Below are 20,882 nucleotides of genomic sequence, written 5' to 3'. Positions count from 1 at the left end.
GAACCCAGACCACCTGAGTCCACACTTAACCGCTATACATGCAGCTCCACTTTGCCTAGAGAAGAGGAGGAGGGTCCCCTACCAGTAAGGAATCCACAGCCTGTAACACCATCTTGTTCACCTATTTGATCTCCACTCCTGGCAGTGACTTCCAGACAATACGGAGGAAGGTATTTTTCACAGAAGTACTGATTTTAGCATAACAGTTTAGAGCTGAAATTTACAGGCTCTATCTTGTGCAATCCCCTCAGCAATGGGATGGTGATGATGATGGTTAGGTCAATAAATGGATTTAACAGTAGGATTTTCCTAGAATCACTGCACTAAAGAAAAATGGAAATTATTAACTAAAAATTAATAATTAAAAAATAATATTGTTTCCGCTTAATTTACAAATTCAGCCTTTACCTAACAAAAAAACAGATTATATTCCCCTCCTCAGAATTCTTGACCTCAGCAGGAAAAGGAGGAAAAAAAGGCTGTTAGCGTAACAAGGGAAATGAAATAAAGTATGGAAGTACAAAGAAAAAGTCACGTTTTATTGGAAGAAATAAATCTAATTCTTAATGAACTAAGAAGAGAAAATAAATGAAGTGAATGATTTGCCTGACCTGCACATGTCATTTATTCTCATGTCCTACAATATTAATGAAAAGAAATTGGACCCTGGGCTGAAATAAACATGAGAGAATTAGCATCATGCAGTGACTGAGTGCAAACTTCGAAGCCCGACAGGCCAACATGAGAATCCCTGCTCCATTGCTCACCAGGTCTGTGACTCTGAGTACCTTTGATAAATTCTCCATGCCAGCTTCCCCATGCCTAAGATGAGGAAAATAACAGTAGCCACCTTGCAGGGTTAAGGAGGATTGAACAAGATAATCCATGTAAGGAGCTCAGCACAGTGCCTGGCCTCTAGCGAGCATGCAAAGAATGTCAGCTATTAGTAAAGCTTCAGCAATTGGTTTTATTTTGCTTTATAGAACATAGAGAAATTGAGCTCCTCTTTTTACAAATTGTTTAAAATATACTTTCATTAACTTCATTGTAAGAATTGATACTTTACCTCTAATGCATGAAGATGTTTCCCTGCAGTTTTAAAGCTCTTTCGCTTATTTACCTGCATTTATGAATAACTACAAACACAACTTCCTGTAGGTTCTTCTCCCTACTTATGCCCATAAAGTTAAACAAAGATAACATTTGGGAAAATATGAGAAAGTGTGTTTCTTCTTGTCTTGATACTTAGCTGGATACCAGCCCAGTGTTTGTAGATAGAATTTATTTAATAGAAAACTTGGGCAAACCAAAGTTAATATAAAGAGTATCTCCCACCTAATTCTCAATAGTTTTTATTCCTTTTTGCTTCTGAAGAGCAAAATCCCAATAACTCAACATAATAGAGACGAGCATCTCACAAGTACCATGGGTATAAGCGATACACAAAGAACATCTCTGAGAAAAAAAAAATGATGTCAGTGATATTCACCAAACCTTCAAAGATTATTGGAGGACTTAAAGTTATGCTCATTAGGAATTCAGATTAGGAGAACTTTTGATGAATGCTTGCTGTTTGAAGTATTAGAACTAGAAGTCCTGTCATCATAAACATCCTAGAAACAGGGGTCCTGCATGTTATGTATTCTGCACAGTACTCTCAACAAAATGGAGACAATAACACTTTATTAAATTATAATAATGGTGATTCATGGGGCAGTAACAGAAAAGTTGAGTATTAAGTATGCTTTTTATAATTCACAAAGATGTGGCCCTTAAAACAGAGGTCAGGGGCTTCCCTGGTGGCGCAGTGGTTGAGAGTCTGCCTGCCAATGCAGGGGACACGGGTTCGAGCCCTGGTCTGGGAAGATCCCACATGCCGCGGAGCAACTAGGCCCGTGAGCCACAACTACTGAGCCTGCGCGTCTGGAGCCTCCGCTCCGCAACAAGAGAGGCCGCGATAGTGAGAGGCCCGCGCACCGCGATGAAGAGTGGCCCCCACTTGCCACAATTAGAGAAAGCCCTCGCACAGAAACGAAGACCCAACACAGCCATAAATATAAATAAGTAAATAAATAAAAAGAAGAACAGCAAACTTTAAAAAAAAAAAAGTGAAAAAGAAATTATTTAAAAAAAAACAGAGGTCATCCAAGTGACATAAAAGTAAAGAAAACTGTCAGAGTTTCTGCAGTGTTAAAAATCATCCCAGATAACATCAAAATGAATATTTTGAATTTGGGTTCAGATAATGCCCCCCAAACAGTTAGATAATCAACTAAATAACTGCTGTATCTTTTAAGATCCTTCAATAATATCAGTCTGTGAACCTCGGACAGTTTCCCCTCCATTAAGTAGAAACCATAATATCTGCCTTGGCTGACTTAAGAACTGTTATGAGGAAAATAAGATATCACATGAAAAAACCCAAGCACAAAATAAATCAGAGGTAGCATTATTACTATCACTACTCTATTTTACTATTATTACTAAAACAATAGCTATGATTAAATAAACTGATATTAAATCTTTCAGTTAGTCTGCATTAAGAGATGAAAAAACAGACACAGAAAACAAATTTATGGTTACCAGAGGGGAAAGGGGGTGGGGGAGGGATAAATTAGGAGTTTGAGATTAGCAGATACAAACTGCTACATACAGAATAGATAAACAACAAGGTCTTACTATATATAGCACAGAGAACTATATTCAATATCCTGTAATAGGGACTTCCCTAGCGGCGCAGTGGTTAAGAATCCGCCTGCCAATGCAGGGGACACGGGTTCAAGCCCTGGTCCAGGAAGATCCCACAAGCCGCAGAGCAACTAAGCCCGTGCACCACAACTACTGAGCCTGTGTTCTAGAGCCCGTGAGCCACAACTACTGAGCCCACGTGCCACAACTAACGAAGCCTGTGCGCCTAGAGCCCGTGCTCCGCAATAAGAGAAGCCACCGCATGAGAAGCACACACACCGCCATGAAGAGTAGCCTCCGCTCGCCGCAAGTAGAGAAAGCCTATGTGCGGCAACGAAGACCCAACCCAGCAGATAATAAATAAAATTAATTAATTCAAAAAAAATCCTGTAATAAACCATAATGGAAAAGAATCTGAAAAAGAATATATATAAATAATAACACATTATTATATATAATATATATAAATAATAACATATTATTATATATAATATATATAAAACTGAATAATTATATATATATTATATATATAAAACTGAATCACTTTGCTATACACCAGAAACTAACACAACATTGTAAATCAACTATATTTCAATAAAAAATTTTAAAATTAAAAAAAAGAGGTGAAAGAAGCAAACTTTTCATAACTATGTGATGGTGTGAATATGGCAGTGACTTAGAATGGTTAGATAAGACTCCCACATCTCATGCCTGACAGACCTCCATGTCTTACGTTACACAAGGATAAAAATCTGAACCAGTGGAAGACTTCTGTGCGTGGATTCTGCAAATTCCTTTCTCTAAAGTTTAAGTTCCTTATTTAACAGAAGAAGACTATGTAATGCTTAACTCTTTCGGAAAACCTTCTTGGTGATCTCTTCTGAGTGGCTGGAGAGATCAGGGAGCCAGTGCTGAGTTATGCAGTGAATTAAGACATGGGCAGCTGATGATTAATACCTGTGTGATCCAGTTAATAACTTGGAGCCATGAGAAGCACAAAACTAAACTGGTTTAGCTGCTCCCACCCTTGGTAGCAGTAGCAGTAGGAGTAAGGTAGGCTCGGCCATGACCAGAAGGGATGAATGCGTGTGTATGAATGTGCCTGCTCACTGGCCTACAGTCACAAAGTGACGTTCTTAAGTATGCGAGGTCCCACAGCCTGAGACCTGGCCACATTTGGGAGGGTGAAGGTGAGCTGTGCCGTTTGCTTTTTTTTTTCATGGTAAATTGAAATTTATTACTGGGAATGGTGGAATGGGTTAGTAAGTATAATTGAACTATACGGAGTGGTCGTTAAGCCTGGAGATAATAGATAATTGTAGTGAAAAGTCATATCAACAAGCCATTTATTACGTATATCTCTGTTCCCAGGCCTTTATGGCCATCTGTATATTTCCATATTTTGAATGCTCATTAATAGTGAGGGAGAACACTGACCAGAGTTTTATCTCATTCTTGTTGATTTCTTCGGTGTAGTTATGGCACAGGGGTGAACTCGCCAAAACATGGGTAATCCAAGGAAAGGATACGGGGCTGGAGATAACCACAGTCTCAGCAATCTTTTTCCCAGTAACAAGGGGTGGTTGAGCTTAATTCTGAACTTTAAAATAACTTTTTTGTACTTCAGACCTTTTATATAATGAAAAATGCCTTGATCTGTATTCTTATAAATGGTGCTAAAATATGGTACTCCTACAGGAACCAGGGCAATCCACAGTAATGTTGGTTACTTCGAGTATTTCACTGTGGGAAGAAAGCCAAAATGAATGTATTTAATGAAAAAAAAAAAAAAAGACTCCCACATCTGAGATCAATAGTGGGAATCAGTATCATTTATTATTTTGAGTGGGGCATCTAATCAGGGCTGCTGAAGAGAACAGCAGGAACACTAACCAAGATGAAGTGATCTGCCCATGAACTGGTCCTGTCAGGAATAAAATGTTCAGGTCCCAAGAATTCCTCTCCCAACCGAAGCCCAGCTGGGCACAGATCACTTACCGGAAAACCTTCAACTGTCTTCATGAGCACCTCCCTACACATCCCAGGTTGAGAAGGTGTCAGCCTGGGTTCAGGGAAGAGAAAGTCCCGTGTGTTTTCTTCATAGTAGGCCAACTCTTCCCACGCTAGAAACAAAGGAAGAAAGGCATAAGTAGATTTATGTTCTGAAAATGATGTATCTACATCCCTGAGTTTAACAAAATAAAAGCTTAGACAAGTGATGGCAGAGACAGCACTCAGATAAAAATAGACATTTTGATCACAGCACCTGTTATTCAAGAGGCAACGACTTCTACTACTTTTTGTCTCATGCATAATTTTTAAAAGCCTTCCCAAGTCACTGCAGAGAAAAAGACTATCTAAAGGGTTGCTCCACAAAATAGAACAAAAGGGAAAATCTCTTTCCATCCATCTCTTTCCATCCAACATCAACAAATGTTTTCTAAGGACATACCGTGGGCCAGGTCCTAGGGATAGAACAGGCAGACAATGCCCTGTTCAAAGGTTACAGTGTAGACTAGGGTTCCATGTGTTCTGTGATGCAGGAATGTCAGCGTCCCAGTGGCTCAGAGAACAGCCAGAGCTGTGGTTCTCAGCAGTACTGGTATCAAACCCAGGGACATTTTGGAAATTTGTGGAGAAATTTCACAGGCAGGAACCAAAGTTCAAGGTATCCTGCAATGCTCAAGACACTCCTGCACGACTTTTTAACAACCTACCAGACATTCTTTCAGGCAAGAAAACTTTTTATAGTTATCTGAGCCTGGAATCTAACTGTTACATATAAACACAAAGCATTTTTTTGTACAACTTAAAAATACACTGAATTTTCAGGAAAGCAGGTACCATGTAGATTAAGGAACAGTTGTACTTTGCTTTGTTTGGATATTTACCAAGACCCTTTTGGCATTTTGAAAATCATATCACATCCAAATATTACATTTTGCTCAACATTTACATATTAGTATACATGTCATTTTATTTTAAATCATTTTCCTTTGTATTTCTCCTTTATATTATGGCTGGAATACTATATATTTTTTGCAGTGACCTATATAATTGGTTATATTAACTGCGAATATTATTTCAGTATGGTAAAAGGGATAGTATGAAATACTCATTACCAAAAGATCATCTTGGGTGTAACATGATTAAGAATCACTGAGCTAAAGGATGGAGAAGGTGCCTTCTACAAAGCAGGTGCTACACAAGTGGTTTGGACCAAGAGTGGCCCCTGTACAGAGCACCACCAAAAAAGTAACTGTAGTCAGTGAGGTAGCTTTGATACTGACCAGGGTTCCTGGCCTTCCCCAATCAATAACAATTGACTAGAGGCTAGATAAGAAACTCAGGCAAGGCTTTACTGGGGCCCCTGCGACCTCAGGAGGGAGCAAAAACAAATAACGTTTCCCTTGCTTGCTCGGTCCCCGAGGCGGGGTGAGCTGGTTCCTTATATGGGGGTGAGGGTAGGGATGTGTCCAGGGATCAGGCCAGTAGGTGGCTTAGGTGTTTTGCCCACCCCTCCGGTGGTGTGTGTTGAGTGCAGGCGGCATACCTGCAGACATGCAGTACCCTGCATTTGCTCCCCGACACCCTGTTTTTGCTCCAGGCTCTTCAGAAGTGGCAGTTGCGTTTTTTGGTCCCTTTGTATCTTTTGCCCAGAATTTGCCCCAACTGCCCATGCACACAGTTATTTTTAGTCCCATATAGTTTCTCTGTATTTTGTTGCTGGAGGATAGGTGTGTCCAGGTGCAGGCATTGTAGCAAAGGGTCCCAGGTCCCAGCCTGTCTCAACTTTACTGTTTTGTGACTCCTATTTTATTTGTCTGAAGAATTCTGATGAGGGTATATTTTGGTGCATCAACTGTAGAAAATAACTGACCTTACATCAAATAATATGATGGATTAATTTCTTCCTACTTATTCCATTTAATGTGAATGTTTGGATTCTAACAAGGATCAAAGTGCAAAAAGAATGTGTTCTACATTTTTCATCATATTTCTTTCTCTTCTTCCCTTCTCAGACATGCTCCAGCCACAAAGGACTGATGATGCATCTTTCCCTCCTCTGCTCTGCACTTCCTCAGCTTATGCTATTTCTTACAAAACATCCTTTCTCCCTTCCCACCCTGTTGAGATTCTATTCATCTTTCAAGTTTCACCTTAAGTGTCTTATAGTATCTCCAACATAACAGGTCCAAAATAGAACTCTTGACTTTTTTCCACAAATAAGCTCTCCCCTACCTTCCCATCAGAGGAGCCAGTACTAGTTACTCAAGCCAAAAATCTAGGATTTATCCTTGATTCCACTCTCACTCCTTACATCAATCCATTAGCAAGTTCTGTTGACTATATCTCCAAAACAAATCTAAATTTTGTTCCCTTCTCTCTATTAGTACAGCTACCACCATGGTCCAAGCCCCCACCCTCCTCTTTCCTGGACTGCTGCCATGACCTCCTAGCTGGTCTCCCTGCTTCCATTCTTCCTGAACTCAAATCTATTCCCCACACACTGTGATGTTACATCAGATTGTGACTTTCACCTGGTTAAACCTTCCAATAGGCTTGCCATCATATTAGAATAAAATCTAAGCGTCTTATCCTAGCCTTTAAGACTCTGTATAATCAGGCCTCTAATCACCTCTCCTACTTCCTTTATTATCACTCTCCTCCTTGGTCATTCCTTAGCATCCCTCCTGCCCTTCTTGCTGTCCCTCAAACACACCGAGGTCATCTCTACCTTAAAGACTTGTCCATCTTCGGACTTCCCTGGTGGCGCAGTGGTTAAGAATCCGCCTGCCAATGCAGAGTACATAGCTGCAATCCCTGGTCCGGGAAGATCCCACATGCCACAGAGCAACTAAGCCTGTGTGCCACAACTACTGAGCCTGCGCTCTAGAGCCTACAAGCCACAACTACTGAGCCCGCATGCTGCAGCTACTGAAGCCCGCCTAGAGCCTGTGCTCCACAACAAGAGAAGCCACCTCAATGAGAAACCCGCGCACCACAACGAACAGTAGCCCTAGCTTGCCGCAACTAAAGAAAGCCCGCGTGCAGCAACAAAGAACCAACGTAGTAAAAAATTTATATATATATATTAAAAAAAAAGGTACTGGATTTAGGGCTCACTCTAAATCCAGGATAATCTCACCTTGAGATCCTTAACTTAATTAGCGTCATACATGCAATGATCTGTGATACCAGCCCAGCAGTGCTCCCAGCACTACGCTGGTCTCCACAAACATTGTGTGTTTTCGATCGTATGTTCCTATTGGGAACAAACACCTGGTATGGTGCTCTACACAGTGGGCTTTTCCCTTTTTCTTTCATATGTTTTTGGCTAGTTCTTGTCACTGCATCCAAAATGATAGCTATTACTTACTATTCCTACATTTAGCAAGAATTAAGATAAAAATGAGAGGTCCGAAAATTGGAAGTGAGTTATCTGCTATCTTTGGAATCACCAGAATAAAAAAGAAACTGAAATAGGGTTAGAGAAACAGAAGGCTGTGAAGCTTCTCAATTCTGTCTCTCTGGTTTGGTCATTTTCTAAAGATCCAAACTACCACCCAGTGTGAAAATGTCAGCACACCAAGGGGATGTTACAGCAAGAGCCTAGGTTATAAATAATAAATAAACATGTGCACAGGCTGAGCAAGTCTCATAAGCCAAGTAAAATTCCTGAAAGAGCTCGGTGTTCTTAATAGGCTAATGGCACAGACAGGGACATCATCAATGCCATCAGTGAAAAACTTCTCCCTGAAAAAGGAAACAAATGAGACTTTAAGAGAAATAGTAATTTTAATAACGATACTGGTTCTAGAAATATCTAACATTTAGAGAGCATATCAGAATTGACAGCTTGCTTCCCCATATGGAGTCTCACTTGATTCCTTCTTTACAGATAACTGAGGCTCTGAGAGTTAAGACACTTGTCATGATGCCAAATGGCAAAGCAGGAATTCAAAACCAGATCATCTGAGGCAGGAGTTCTTTCCTTGCTGATGCCTAGTAAACATCACTACAAAGTATAAAATCAAGCTCTGGGGCTTCCCTGGTGGCGCAGTCGTTAAGAATCCAATGCAGGGGACACGAGCATTGGTCTGGGAAGAGCCCACACGCTGCGGAGCAACTAAGCCCGTGTGCCACAACTACTAAGCCCGCACTCTAGACCCCGTGAGCCACAACTATTGAGCCCGCGTGCCCAGAGCCCGTGCTCCGCAACAAGAGAAGCCACCGCAATGAGAAGCCCGCACACCACAACGAAGAGTAGCCCCCACTCACCACAACTAAAGAACGCCTGCGCGCAGTAACGAAGACCCAACGCAGCCAAAAATAAATTAATTAATTTAAAAAAGATCAAGCTCTGATTCACAGAATGGGTGCCCACTAAAAAAGAGCATTTTACAGCTGAACTGAGCATTTTACAGCTGGACTGAATATACATGACTTATCCCAAAGTAGAAGTTTCTGTGTAAGAGGTCAATAAAAAAAAAAAGCACCAAGCTCGCTGTCAAACAGAATTATGCTGCCCCCCTGTGTCTATTTGCTTTTTCCCATCTTTGTAAACTGAAGACCCAGAGGAGTCTTTATTACTTCTAAGCCAAATCATTGGATCTCTTCATTCTTTAGAAGTAAAGTCGTATGCAAATCTGAGGTACTTGTATCACAAACTTAATGGTCATAATATGTCTTTTGATTATAGTAAGTGTGTTTGAAAGTGCTATGAAAAAATATCAAACACAGTAATATCTACAACAAAATGAAAAGGTAACAATTCGGCCAATGAAGAATTGTTCCCTGAGAACCTAAATGTGGCCCATGTGACCCCACAGCACAGTCCACTTGAGACTTTAAGCAAATCATTTTTACTTAATTATCTAGTATCAAGAACCAGCAGATCAAGGTGGCTCACCGTCACCACTCTGTACATGGTGCCACTGGCATAATACCAGGAAGTGGCACAGTGTAGGGCATTTTCTAAGTACACCTTCAATAAACATATGTTGGACAAATTAATGGATCAATCTGTAATGCATCTGAAGCTAAACAAAATTAATTATATCAAGCAATTCAAGTTTAATTCCACTAAAATTACAATCTGAAACTGAAGGATTGTAGACAAAAGGAAGACAAGTACAATAAAGCCCCCACTTTGTATCTGATTAACTTCTGAGTTATAACCTGTAAGCATGCACACAGCTTCAATATTCTCCAGTCATCACAATTTTGAACTATTCTTGCAACCTTCTCACACATGGATTTCCGGTCAAGTAAAAAAAAAATGGCAGTCAAAAATATACCAAATTTTTAAAAGTTGCAGGAAATATATATTCAACCTATCTATATACACATATATACATTAAATATACATATACTAAATATTAGACATAGTTAATATTTATGTACATATATGTGAGTGTGTGTTTGTGTATATGTGTATATATTTTAGAATTGAATATACTAAATGCATTATATATATTAAATGCATTATTAAAGGTCTAAAAAAGATATACAACAAATTGTTAATTGTAATTATTGTCAGAGGTTGTTGATGAATGTGGCGTTTTACTTTTTATTTTATATTATTTTGTTATTTAAAATTTTTACAGTGAGAATATTTATTATAGATATTGGGTAATCTTTTTAACTCACGAAAAATTAAACAAGATCAAAATGGTCCTGCTTCTATTTTGTTAGCATACTAAAATATAACTTGCCAATTAACAGTGACATACGTTTGAAAATAAAATTGGGTCAAATAAAAAACTTATGGAAGAAAACTCAATGCCCAGATTTTAGCCTGTTACTTTTAGGCTAAAAAACATTCAGTGAGAATTTCTGAAAAGCAGGTAGGAGGCATCTCTGATCTTCCCTCTGTTCTGCCTACCTAAGAAAGCACTGACATATACAAGAGTGTCCATCCCTAGACCCACCGAGAGTGGGGTTCTTATCTGTTTTCAGGACCTGCCTCTGCCAACAAACCAAGCAGCAGAAGAAAGAACTACAGACTCCTGGGTCCACTCCACTCCACTGGGGCCCTTGACCTCCTCCAGAACAGCCACAGTAGGCAGGGCCATGATCCTCATAAAAGCCTCCACAGCCACCTCTGCTTTAGCTGAGGCATCTGCCAGACTCACCTTTCTTCTCCCATGCTTTCTTAAGAAAAAGAAAGTTTCACACAATAAAATATCAAAATAATGCAACAAAACAGGGGAAATACATATATGTTAAGCATAATTGATTTAAAACTTTGGTAAAAATATCAGGAATTTATACCAAAATGCAATGTTAATATGCAGACATCACTCCACAAGTAATCAAAGGACACTGACAGTCATACTATACAGAAGGAAAGAAAGAAAACAAATTATAATATGGGAAAATGGAAAATTTCTGAAGTAAATTTAAAATGTCAAGGTTGTCACAAATCGTATCTAAAAAGAAGGGACCGGAAAATATGGTAAAATATATTTTAAAGAATTGTTACACACTTTATAAACACAAAAAATCCAAATGATAGCATCCAGCATTAGCTAGGATATGGGGAACAGGCACTCTATACAGTGCTGAATGCAGTAGAAATAATGGAAACTTCCTGGGGATCAGTTTACTCTCAGGTTATAAGATACGGTTCAATCTAGCAATTCTATTATTTACAAATATATCAAGAGAAAAAATAATTGTTATAAATATATGAAAGACAAAGAAATCCTAATGCTCAACAATATCAATTTAAGATTGGTAATAACACTATGGAAAATACATAGCTATTGAAAATGACAAATAAGTTACCTACAGGTAACAATGTAGAGTGAAAAAGTAAAACCCAAAGTATTATTTACAGACTTTTTATAGACCTATAAAAACACATAAGTAAATTCATGAAATTCTTCATGATATCAAAAATAATGCTTTTCGATCTGTTTTTAAAAATTACAATATAACAGTAACATATAATTGGGGAAGTTAGTAAGAGAAGAAAATGTATGTGACATTATTTATGTAAAAATTCCATATCCATGTGTTCTTCTAACCACAGAGAAAGAGCAAGAAACATGTTCACCAAAATATAAATAAAGGTTTCCTCATCATTTGGGGATGCTTTTTACAAGTTAAAACTGTGAAGCTGGGAAGGGAAAGGGCAAAGCGTATGGCAGCAAAGATCAGAAGAGTATTAGAAATGTTTCTGAGTTTTAGGTATCCTCTCTCTCTCTCTCTCTCTCACACACACACACACACACATACACACGCAAACTCTAAAATCACCAGATAATCAGCCACATTGAGAAACTCTGAGAAGTGGTGTCACCAGGTGGCAGTTCCTACGTGCTCTCACTAGCTCAGGTCTCTTGCATAACACAAAACAAAGTCATCACAGAACAGTTTCCTCCTAAAGTCCCATGATTCCAGCACAGAGGTCTCAAACTTTTTCTGCAAAGGGCCAGAGAATAAATATTTTAGGCTTTGCAAGCCATATAGTCACAACTACTGAACTCTCATTCCAGCACAAAAGCAGCCATAAACAATACTTCTATGAATGAGCATGGATAAAACATCACAGACGATGAAATTTCAATTTCATATAATTTTCATGTATCAGTAAATATTCTTCTTTAAAAAAATTTTTTTCCAACCATTTAAAAATGTAAAAACCAAAGACAGTTTGGCAGTTCCTTAAAAAGTTAAACACGGAGTTACCATGTGACCCAGCAATTCCACTCCTAGGTATATACCCAAATACATACCCAAGAGAACAGAAAACACGTATTCACACAACTTGTACATGAATGTTCACAGAAGTGTTACTCATAATATCCAGAAGGGGAAACAACTCTAATGTCCATCAACTGATGAATGGATAAACAAAATTTGGCATATTCATATAAAAGTACATTATTTAGTACTGATATATGCTTCAACAAGGATGAACTTTGAAAACATTTTGCTAAGTGAAAGAAGCCAGACATAAAAGGGCACAAATTGTGATTCCATTTACATGAAATGTCCAGAATGAGCAAATCAATTAGAGACAGTAAGTAGATTAGTGGTGGCCAGGGGTTGGGAGGAGGAGGGAATGAGGAGTGACTGCTAATGAGTACAGGGTTTCTTTTGGGGGTAATAAAAATTCTAAAATTAGATAGTGGTGATGGTCACACCATCTTGTGAACATACTAAAAACAACTGAATTGTACACTTTTAAATGGTGAATTTTATTGTATATGAAGTAAATCTTAATTCTTAAAAATGTAGAAGCCATTCTTAACTCACAGGCCACACAAAAACAGACTGCAGGCTGGATTTGGCCTGGGGGCTGTCGTTTGCCAACCCTGTTCTAGCATCAACAGAGAAGATGGCTTTGGGTTTCACACACACACAAACACACACTCTCACTCACTCACTCTACAAATTACGACACAGCCAAAAGCAAACACTTGAAAGAAGCTGAGCCAGGACTAAAAAAATTATTTGATGATTATTAGATAAAATTATGAAAAAATGGAAAGTCAAAGAACCTGTTTAAGCTATGCTCACTGCTTTTTCAAACCCATAAAGTTACTCTTCTGAAAATGGGCAGGGCTTCCCTGGTGGCGCAGTGGTTGAGAGTCTGCCTGTCAGTGCAGGGGACATGGGTTCGAGCCCTGGTCTGGGAAGATCCCACATGCCGCGGAGTAACTAAGCCCGTGTGCCACAGCTACTGAGCCTGCGCGTCTGGAGCCTGTGCTCCGCAACAAGAGAGGCCGCGATAGTGAGAGGCCCGCGCACCGCGATGAAGAGTGGCCCCCACTCGCCGCAACTAGAAAAAGCCCTCGCACAGAAACGAAGACCCAACACAGCCAAAAATAAAATAAATTCATTAATAAAATTTAAAAAAATACTTTCTTTAAAAAAAAAAAAAAAAAAAACGGGCAAAATTCCACAGACCGGTGGGGTAAAAAGCATGTGTTATATAGAGCACAGCTTTTAAATGCCAGTCCCATTTTGTCATGCCAAAATCCTTTTAAAATTAAATTAAACTAATTTAGAAATTCATTTATTGGCACATTACCTGGAGGCACTAGCTGTATTAACTCAAACCTTGTTAGAAAGCCTAAAAAGGAAAAATGAGATATTAATACTTTAGAATACTGTCAGAGTTTTTCATTAATTACTAAGTTTAAAACTGCCATAATACCCCATTTACATTACTACTACTGATAGTAAGTGGCATACCAACAATGATTCAGGTATTTCTAGACCCAATAAATTGGGGGCATGGGGTGAGAATAACTGAGTTATAAACATAGCATTTTGTCTCCTGAAAAATATTGACAAAATATGATATTTTCTCTCTTAAAGATGTATTCATAAATCACGGAAATAACAATATACTACTTTTCATTTTAAAAATTCAAAATACAACTGTTATCCATTAACCTATAAAAGTTTATCTTGCTTAAAACAGTATGCTATATGACTATATAAATTAGACATAAAACAACATTTTTTTATATTTCCTGAGTTCAAAATATATTTAGAAATAGTGAGCTCGAAGAAGATATACAGATTGCTAACAAACATATGAAAGAATGCTCAACATCACTAATCATTAGAGAAATGCAAATCAAAACTACAATGAGGTATCACCTCACACCAGTCAGAATGACCATCATCAAAAAATCTACAAACAATAAATGCCAGATAGGGTGTAGAGAAAAGGGAACCCTCTTGCACTGTTGGTGGGAATGGAAATTGATACAGCCACTACGGAGAACAGTATGGAGGTTCCTTAAAAAACTAAAAATATAACTACCATACGACCCAGCAATCCTACTATTGGGCATATACCCTGAGAAAACCATAATTCAACAAGAGTCATGTACCACATGTTCACTGCAGCTCTATTTACAATAGCCAGGACATGGAAGCAACCTAAGTGTCCATCGACAGATGAATGGATAAAGAAGATGTGGCACATATATACAATGGAATATTACTCAGCCATAAAAAGAAACGAAATTGAGGTATTTGTAGTGAGGTGGATGGACCTAGAGTCTGTCATACAGGGTGAAGTAAGTCAGAAAGAGAAAAACAAATACCTCATGTTAACACATATATATGGAATCTAAAAAATAATAAAATATAAATGTTCTGAAGAACCTAGAGGCAGGACAGGAATAAAGATGCAGACGTAGAGAATGGACTTGAGGACACGGGGAGGGGGAAGGGTAAGCTGAGACGAAGTGAGAGAGTGGCATGGACTTATATATACTACCAAATGTAAAATAGATAGCTAGTGGGAAGCAGCCACATAGCACAGGGAGAGCAGCTCGGTGCTTTGTGACCACCTGGAGGGGTGGGATAGGGAGGGTGGGAGGGAGACGCAAGAGGGAGGAGATATGGGGACGTATGTATAGGTATAGCTGATTCACTTTGTTATAAAGCAGAAACTAACACACCATTGTAAAGCAATTACACTCCAATAAAGATGTTAAAAAAAAAAAAAGGAAATAGTGAGCCCATGTTCAATGTCTATAAGGCCAAGAATAAAATTTAAATATTAAAAGTAATTTAAAATACAAATGGTATAACAATAAAAAATCAGTAAAGATAATTCCCACAAAATATTAGAAGTAAAAACATTTTAATATGGACAATAATGGTGATTATAGTTAATACTGTACTTGAAAGTTACTAAGAGAGTAGATCTTAAATGTTCTCACCACAAAAAAGAAATGGTAATTATGTGATGTGCTAGAGGTGTAAGCTAACACTATAATAATCATTTTGCAAAATATCTGAGTATCAAATCAACATGTTGTTACCTTAAACTTACACAATGTTGTATGTCAATTATATCCTCAAATAAAGCTGAAAAAAATATATACAATAAAAGTAAAATTCTCCCTTTGTAGATTTATGAAAAACACAAATACATGAGGACAGAATTTTAAATGCCAAGAAACTTAAAAGCCAAGACACCCCATAATTTTGGGTTTTCCAAACAGGAAGAAGGACTATATCCTTTCCAACCATCACCCCAATGGTAATGTAAAGCGCTTAATCTATCTCAGTCTCTAAATTCCTTACACTCAATTAATTCTCACCACGTGTCATGTCATGAATTAGAAGACTTAATATTGTTCAGATGGCAATATTCTCCAAACTGATCTACAGGTTCAATGCAACCTATCATTGCCTATCAACATCCTAGCTGGCTTCTTTGCAGAAACGGACAAGCTGATCCTAAAATTCGTATGGCAAACTAAAGGAACCCAAATAGCAAAAACAGGCTTGAAAAAGAAGAACTAAGTTGGAGGACTCACACTTCCTGATTTTAAAACTTTCTATAAAGCTACAATAATCAAAATAGTGTGGCACTGGAATAATGATAGATTTATGAATCAATGCAATAGAATTGAGACACCCCCCGCCCCCAAAAAAACACCTCACATTTACAGTCAATTGATTTTCAACAAGAGTGCCATGACCATTCAATGGGGGAAAACTACTCTTAGTAACAATGGTGCTGAGACAACTGGATCTCCAGATGCACAAGAATGAAGTTGGACCCTTAGCTCATGCCATTTACAAAAATCAACTCAATATGTATTATAGACTTAAATGTAAGAGCGAAAACGATAAAACTCTTAGAAGAAAATATAGACATAAATCTTTAACTTGAATTACACAATGGTTTCTTAGTTATGACATCAAAGGCAGAAGTAACAAAAGAAAAATAGATAAAATATAATTCATCAAAATTAAAAACTTTTATGTTTCAGAGAACACCATTAAGAAAGCAAAAAGATAATCCAAAGAATGGGAGAAAGTATTTGTCAATCATACATCTGATATGAAAGTTATATCTATAACATATAAAGAACTTACAACTCAATAATAAAAATCCAATTAAAATATAGGAAGAGGATCCGAATGGACACTTCTCCAAACAAGATATACAAATGGCCAATAAGCACATGAAAAAATGCTCAACATCTTTAGCTATCAGGGAAATGCAAATCAAACCCACGAGGTACCACTTCATACCCACAAGGATGGCTACCAAGCAAAAGGATAAATAATAACAAGTGTTGGCCAGGATGTGGAGAAATCAAATCTCATATATTGCTGGTGGAATGTAAAATGATACAACTCCTTTGGAATAGTCTGGAAATTCCTCAAAAAATTAAACTGAGTTACCATATAACCCAGCAAGTTCACTCCTAGGCATACACCCAAGAGAAATAAAAACATGTTTAAAAAAAAAACTTGTACACAAATATTTATAGCAGCATTATTCATCATAGCACCAAAGCAAAAATAATCCAGATGTTCATCATCTGATGAATGGATAAACAAAATGTGGTTTATCCATAAAATGGGACATTATTTGGACATAAAAAGAAGTGAAATCTTGACACATTCTATAGCAAGGAAGAATCTTGAAAACATTATGCTAAATGAAAGAATCCAGTTACAAATGACCACATATTATATAATTCCATATATATGAAATATCCAGAATAAGCAAATCTATAGAGGCAGAAAGATTAGTCAGTAGTTGCCTAGGGCTGGAAGGGATGAGGAAGAATGGGTATAGGGTTTCTTTCCGTGGTGATGAAAACGTTCTAAAATTGATTATGGTGATGGTTACACAACTCAGTTAAGATACAAAAACCATTTAATGGTAATAAAACAAACAGAATCATACCATCCAGTAAGTGCCATATATATCTAGAAAAGGATTTGTAATTGAATCAATGACATGATTGAAATTTTACACAGACTATCTTGAACATAAATATGGGGTAAATATGGAAGTATCACAACTTAGAAAATAGAATTTTATATCTGTGAATTACATATACACAATAGTCTCTCTCTTTTGTTGGGGGTGAAGGGAGGAGTACCTACTTTCTAAAATGTCTGCTACAGCTCCAGGATCTATTGCATTTTCAAATACCTGCAGGAAAAAAAATGGGGAAAATAAATCTTCAAAGTTTTATTAATATATACTTATAGAAAATCTAGATCATATTCTTCCAAATAATTAACGCATGTCAAATCCAGCCATATAATATTTTAGGATTCAACAGGAGTACCTTTAACAGGTATGTGGTTAAAAGTTCAACAAATGACTATAGAATAAATGAATGAGAATTAACACAACACCAAGTACAAGGAAAATTTAAGTTAGCTGAATCTACCACATGTTCAAAACATCATCTACTTGACCTAGCCCCACAGTTTGTTGCTAAAAGCACATCTGGCATCTACCTGAAAGAGTCTTGTTTGAGTACCTAGAAAAACATCCTGAATACAACAGATACTCATTACATGTTAACTGAATAAATGACTTCTCTTCCCAAGCAATTGGTTGTGCTAAAAAGGAACATAAATAAAAATTCTACGTGCAACACAAAAGAAAAGCTAAGTACTCATAGCTAGACTCCCACAGAATCCAAAAATAACAAAAGAGAGAGCCTCATAAGTTTTAGGTGTATCATGAAGCACAAGAAAAACACTGTGATACCTGTCTACCCACAGCCAAATATGTTTATTTTGTCCTTGAGATAAAAGGGCCTACGGGACTGAAGTAAAGGCATAACATGACCCTCTCCCTGAACTCTAGAACCCTGTAAGAAACACAATTTTTCAGCAGAGTTTGATTTCAGGCATTAAATTTCTGATTTAAACGGTGTTTAACCTTAAGCATGATTAAAATCTGCTCTTGATCCAAAACCAGGTCTGCTTTAACTACAAAAGTGGAGGCTGTCCCCTGTAATCCATTTCTGTCTTACTGACTTGGATTTAACAAGCAAATGTGAGTGAGTTGGGTTTTTTTCCAAAATTATTTCAGTAATATTAGTTCAACCCTTCTCTTCATCCATGTCTAAGAATTTTCTCAAGGATGACTGTGGGGAATATATGATCAACATGAACTGCTCAAACACAATGGCTCATACATTCTTTATGAGTAATTTCTTGTTTATCTGAATGCTTTAGAACATTGAATTCTGAATTATACAGAAGGTCCAAGGAGGAGAAAGTGTTTTTGCTACTCCCTGCAAGTATTTGCAGCTAGAGAATGGAACAGATACAAAAAAGCTAGACCCAACTGGTAGAAAACTTGAGTATGAACGAAAACAGCTCACACAAGAAGGCAATTTTTCAAAATTTAAAATAAAGCATTTATTTAATTGCACTTTGTAAAATGAAAAATGGTCTGTGATATCTAGTAATCTCAAATACACAGCTTTGCAACATCTAGAGTGTGACTCTGAGACTCATTCTCCTCTTCTGCAAGTCAGGGAGCTTGGACTAGATGACCTCCAAGGTCATTTACAGATTGATTTACAGCGTCTACAATTTTACGTCCTTGGGCTTCTTATAAAAAGATTTTTAAAGTCTTCTAGAGAAGCAAATTTACAATTGATAAAACTAATAAGGAAATTCTTGGGGGAAAAAAATAGACTGGATTTTCACCACCCACTTTTTAACCACGACCAACATTGAAATGGTTAGAACTAGGTTCCTTTGGATTCGGACTGTATGTTCCAAGGTAATATCCATTTATTACTCTCTTATCCAACCAGTTTGGAAGACTATTTAAATTAACAGGTTGAGTCAGAAAGAGAAAAACAAATACCGTATGCTAACGCATATATATGGAATCTAAAAAAAAAAGAAAAATGGTTCTGATGAACCTAGGGGCAGGACAGGAATAAAGACGCAGATGTAGAGAATGGACTTGAGGACACGGGAAGGGGGAAGGGTAAGCTGGGACCAAGTGAGAGAGTAGCATTGACATATATACACTACCAAATGTAAAATAGCTAGCTAGTGGGAAGCAGCTGCAATAGCACGGGGGAGATCAGCTCGGTGCTTTGTGACCACCTAAAGGGGTGGGATAGGGAGGGTGGGAGGGAGACGCAAGAGGGAGGAGATATGGGGATATATGTATACATATAGCTGATACACTTTGTTATACAGCAGAAACTAACACAACACTGTAAAGCAATTATACTCCAATAAAGATGTAAAAAATTAATTAATTAATTAATGGGCTGTGATTTATAAAAATATTACACACAGCCCTAGCCCTTTCAAAAATCAATCCTCATCTCCTCTGCTACTCTGTTTGAAATAGACAGGTCATTTTCTGGGCACCACCATCCAGACCTTTAGAAGTGATAGGCCCTACCCTGAAGCCTTCCCATTCTCATCCCCTCCCCAAAAGAACCACCTCAGTGATATTTTTTGGGACAAAATCATAGGCTTATCAAAATTGATTCAATCTCTAAATTCCAAAACAAAAACTTCAAGAGATTGTCAGTGATTGGATAGTAATGAAATTAATGTTCCATTAAATATGAAAGTGGGAAGAGGGTTGGTAACGTTTTGGCTATGATCACATTCACTGGAATGGAATCTAGCTTTTATCACTGCAGCTAAATAAACCAGATATGACCTAAGGAAACTCAGTAAATCTAAAAAGCCTTCTTGTTTTGTTACAGGATTTCAGATACAGGATTTAACTAATTTGGTTAGTCTGGGGTATTTTTCTGAGTCTAAAAAAGTTTGTTTCTAAGGTCTGCTAGTTTATTGATAATCTCTGTCAGAATGTAACGCAGCTGCCTCTAACACCTCCAAGAACATTCAGAAAATGCTCTCTGTTCCAGTTAGAAAATGCCATGGGAGTTCCAAAAATAGAAAACATCTACCAGGGTACTTAGCACTAGTTTGACAGAACTTGGCTCAGATCTGGGATGCAAAAGCAAGTCCTCCAACTATGATTCTGCACTGTGCTGAGGTGCCTTCATGTAATTTTTTTTTTAAAGAAAATTTACAAAATAACTTTATAAAAGCTGTGTTCTTTATAAGAACCACTAAATGATCCTCAGACAACAGAATTTGAATTTCTCTATTTAGCAATGAGAAAGTCAAGATCACCTTTTCAAACCTCATGCTCCGCTGAATCATAATAGGGAACACGGAAGGAAAGCACTGTGTCTCGAGGTACTGATTCAGGAGGTAAACCCCAAGGAACACATCTTGCTTGCCAGGAAGGCACACCCCTGGGCAAGAAATCTTCAAAACAAAGAAAAAAATAGAGAACAGGGTTTGCGTTTTGCTTTGTAAAGGGTCTATTTTCCCTAACCTCCCACAAACAATGTCAAATTTCCCCCACCACCTTAACCCTCACCTCTCTC

At 37.7% G+C, this 20,882-nt stretch overlaps 1 protein-coding gene across 4 annotated transcripts in view; it reads right to left on the bottom strand.

The window, feature by feature from the left end:
- The window catches only part of SPATA6L (spermatogenesis associated 6 like), a 60,100-nt gene that overhangs the window by 25,093 nt on the left and 14,125 nt on the right, over positions 1 to 20,882 (bottom strand). For all 4 annotated transcript variants that reach the window (XR_009503864.1, XR_009503866.1, XR_009503865.1 and 1 more), the window contains 4 exons: positions 20,623 to 20,760; positions 17,584 to 17,632; positions 13,736 to 13,777; positions 4,687 to 4,811 (listed from right to left, as the gene is read on the bottom strand). Coding sequence is in view for 1 of the 4 variants with exons in the window: in XM_059926449.1 (XP_059782432.1) it covers positions 4,687 to 4,811; positions 13,736 to 13,777; positions 17,584 to 17,632; positions 20,623 to 20,760 (354 nt within the window). In the remaining 3 variants the exon portion in view is untranslated. The remainder of the gene's footprint in view (positions 1 to 4,686; positions 4,812 to 13,735; positions 13,778 to 17,583; positions 17,633 to 20,622; positions 20,761 to 20,882) is intronic.

Source organism: Balaenoptera ricei, chromosome 6, assembly GCF_028023285.1.
Source record: "Balaenoptera ricei isolate mBalRic1 chromosome 6, mBalRic1.hap2, whole genome shotgun sequence".
Taxonomy (NCBI): domain Eukaryota; kingdom Metazoa; phylum Chordata; class Mammalia; order Artiodactyla; family Balaenopteridae; genus Balaenoptera; species Balaenoptera ricei.
The sequence above is the reverse complement of the archived record's forward strand: the minus strand, read 5'-3'. Positions and strand labels throughout refer to the sequence as shown.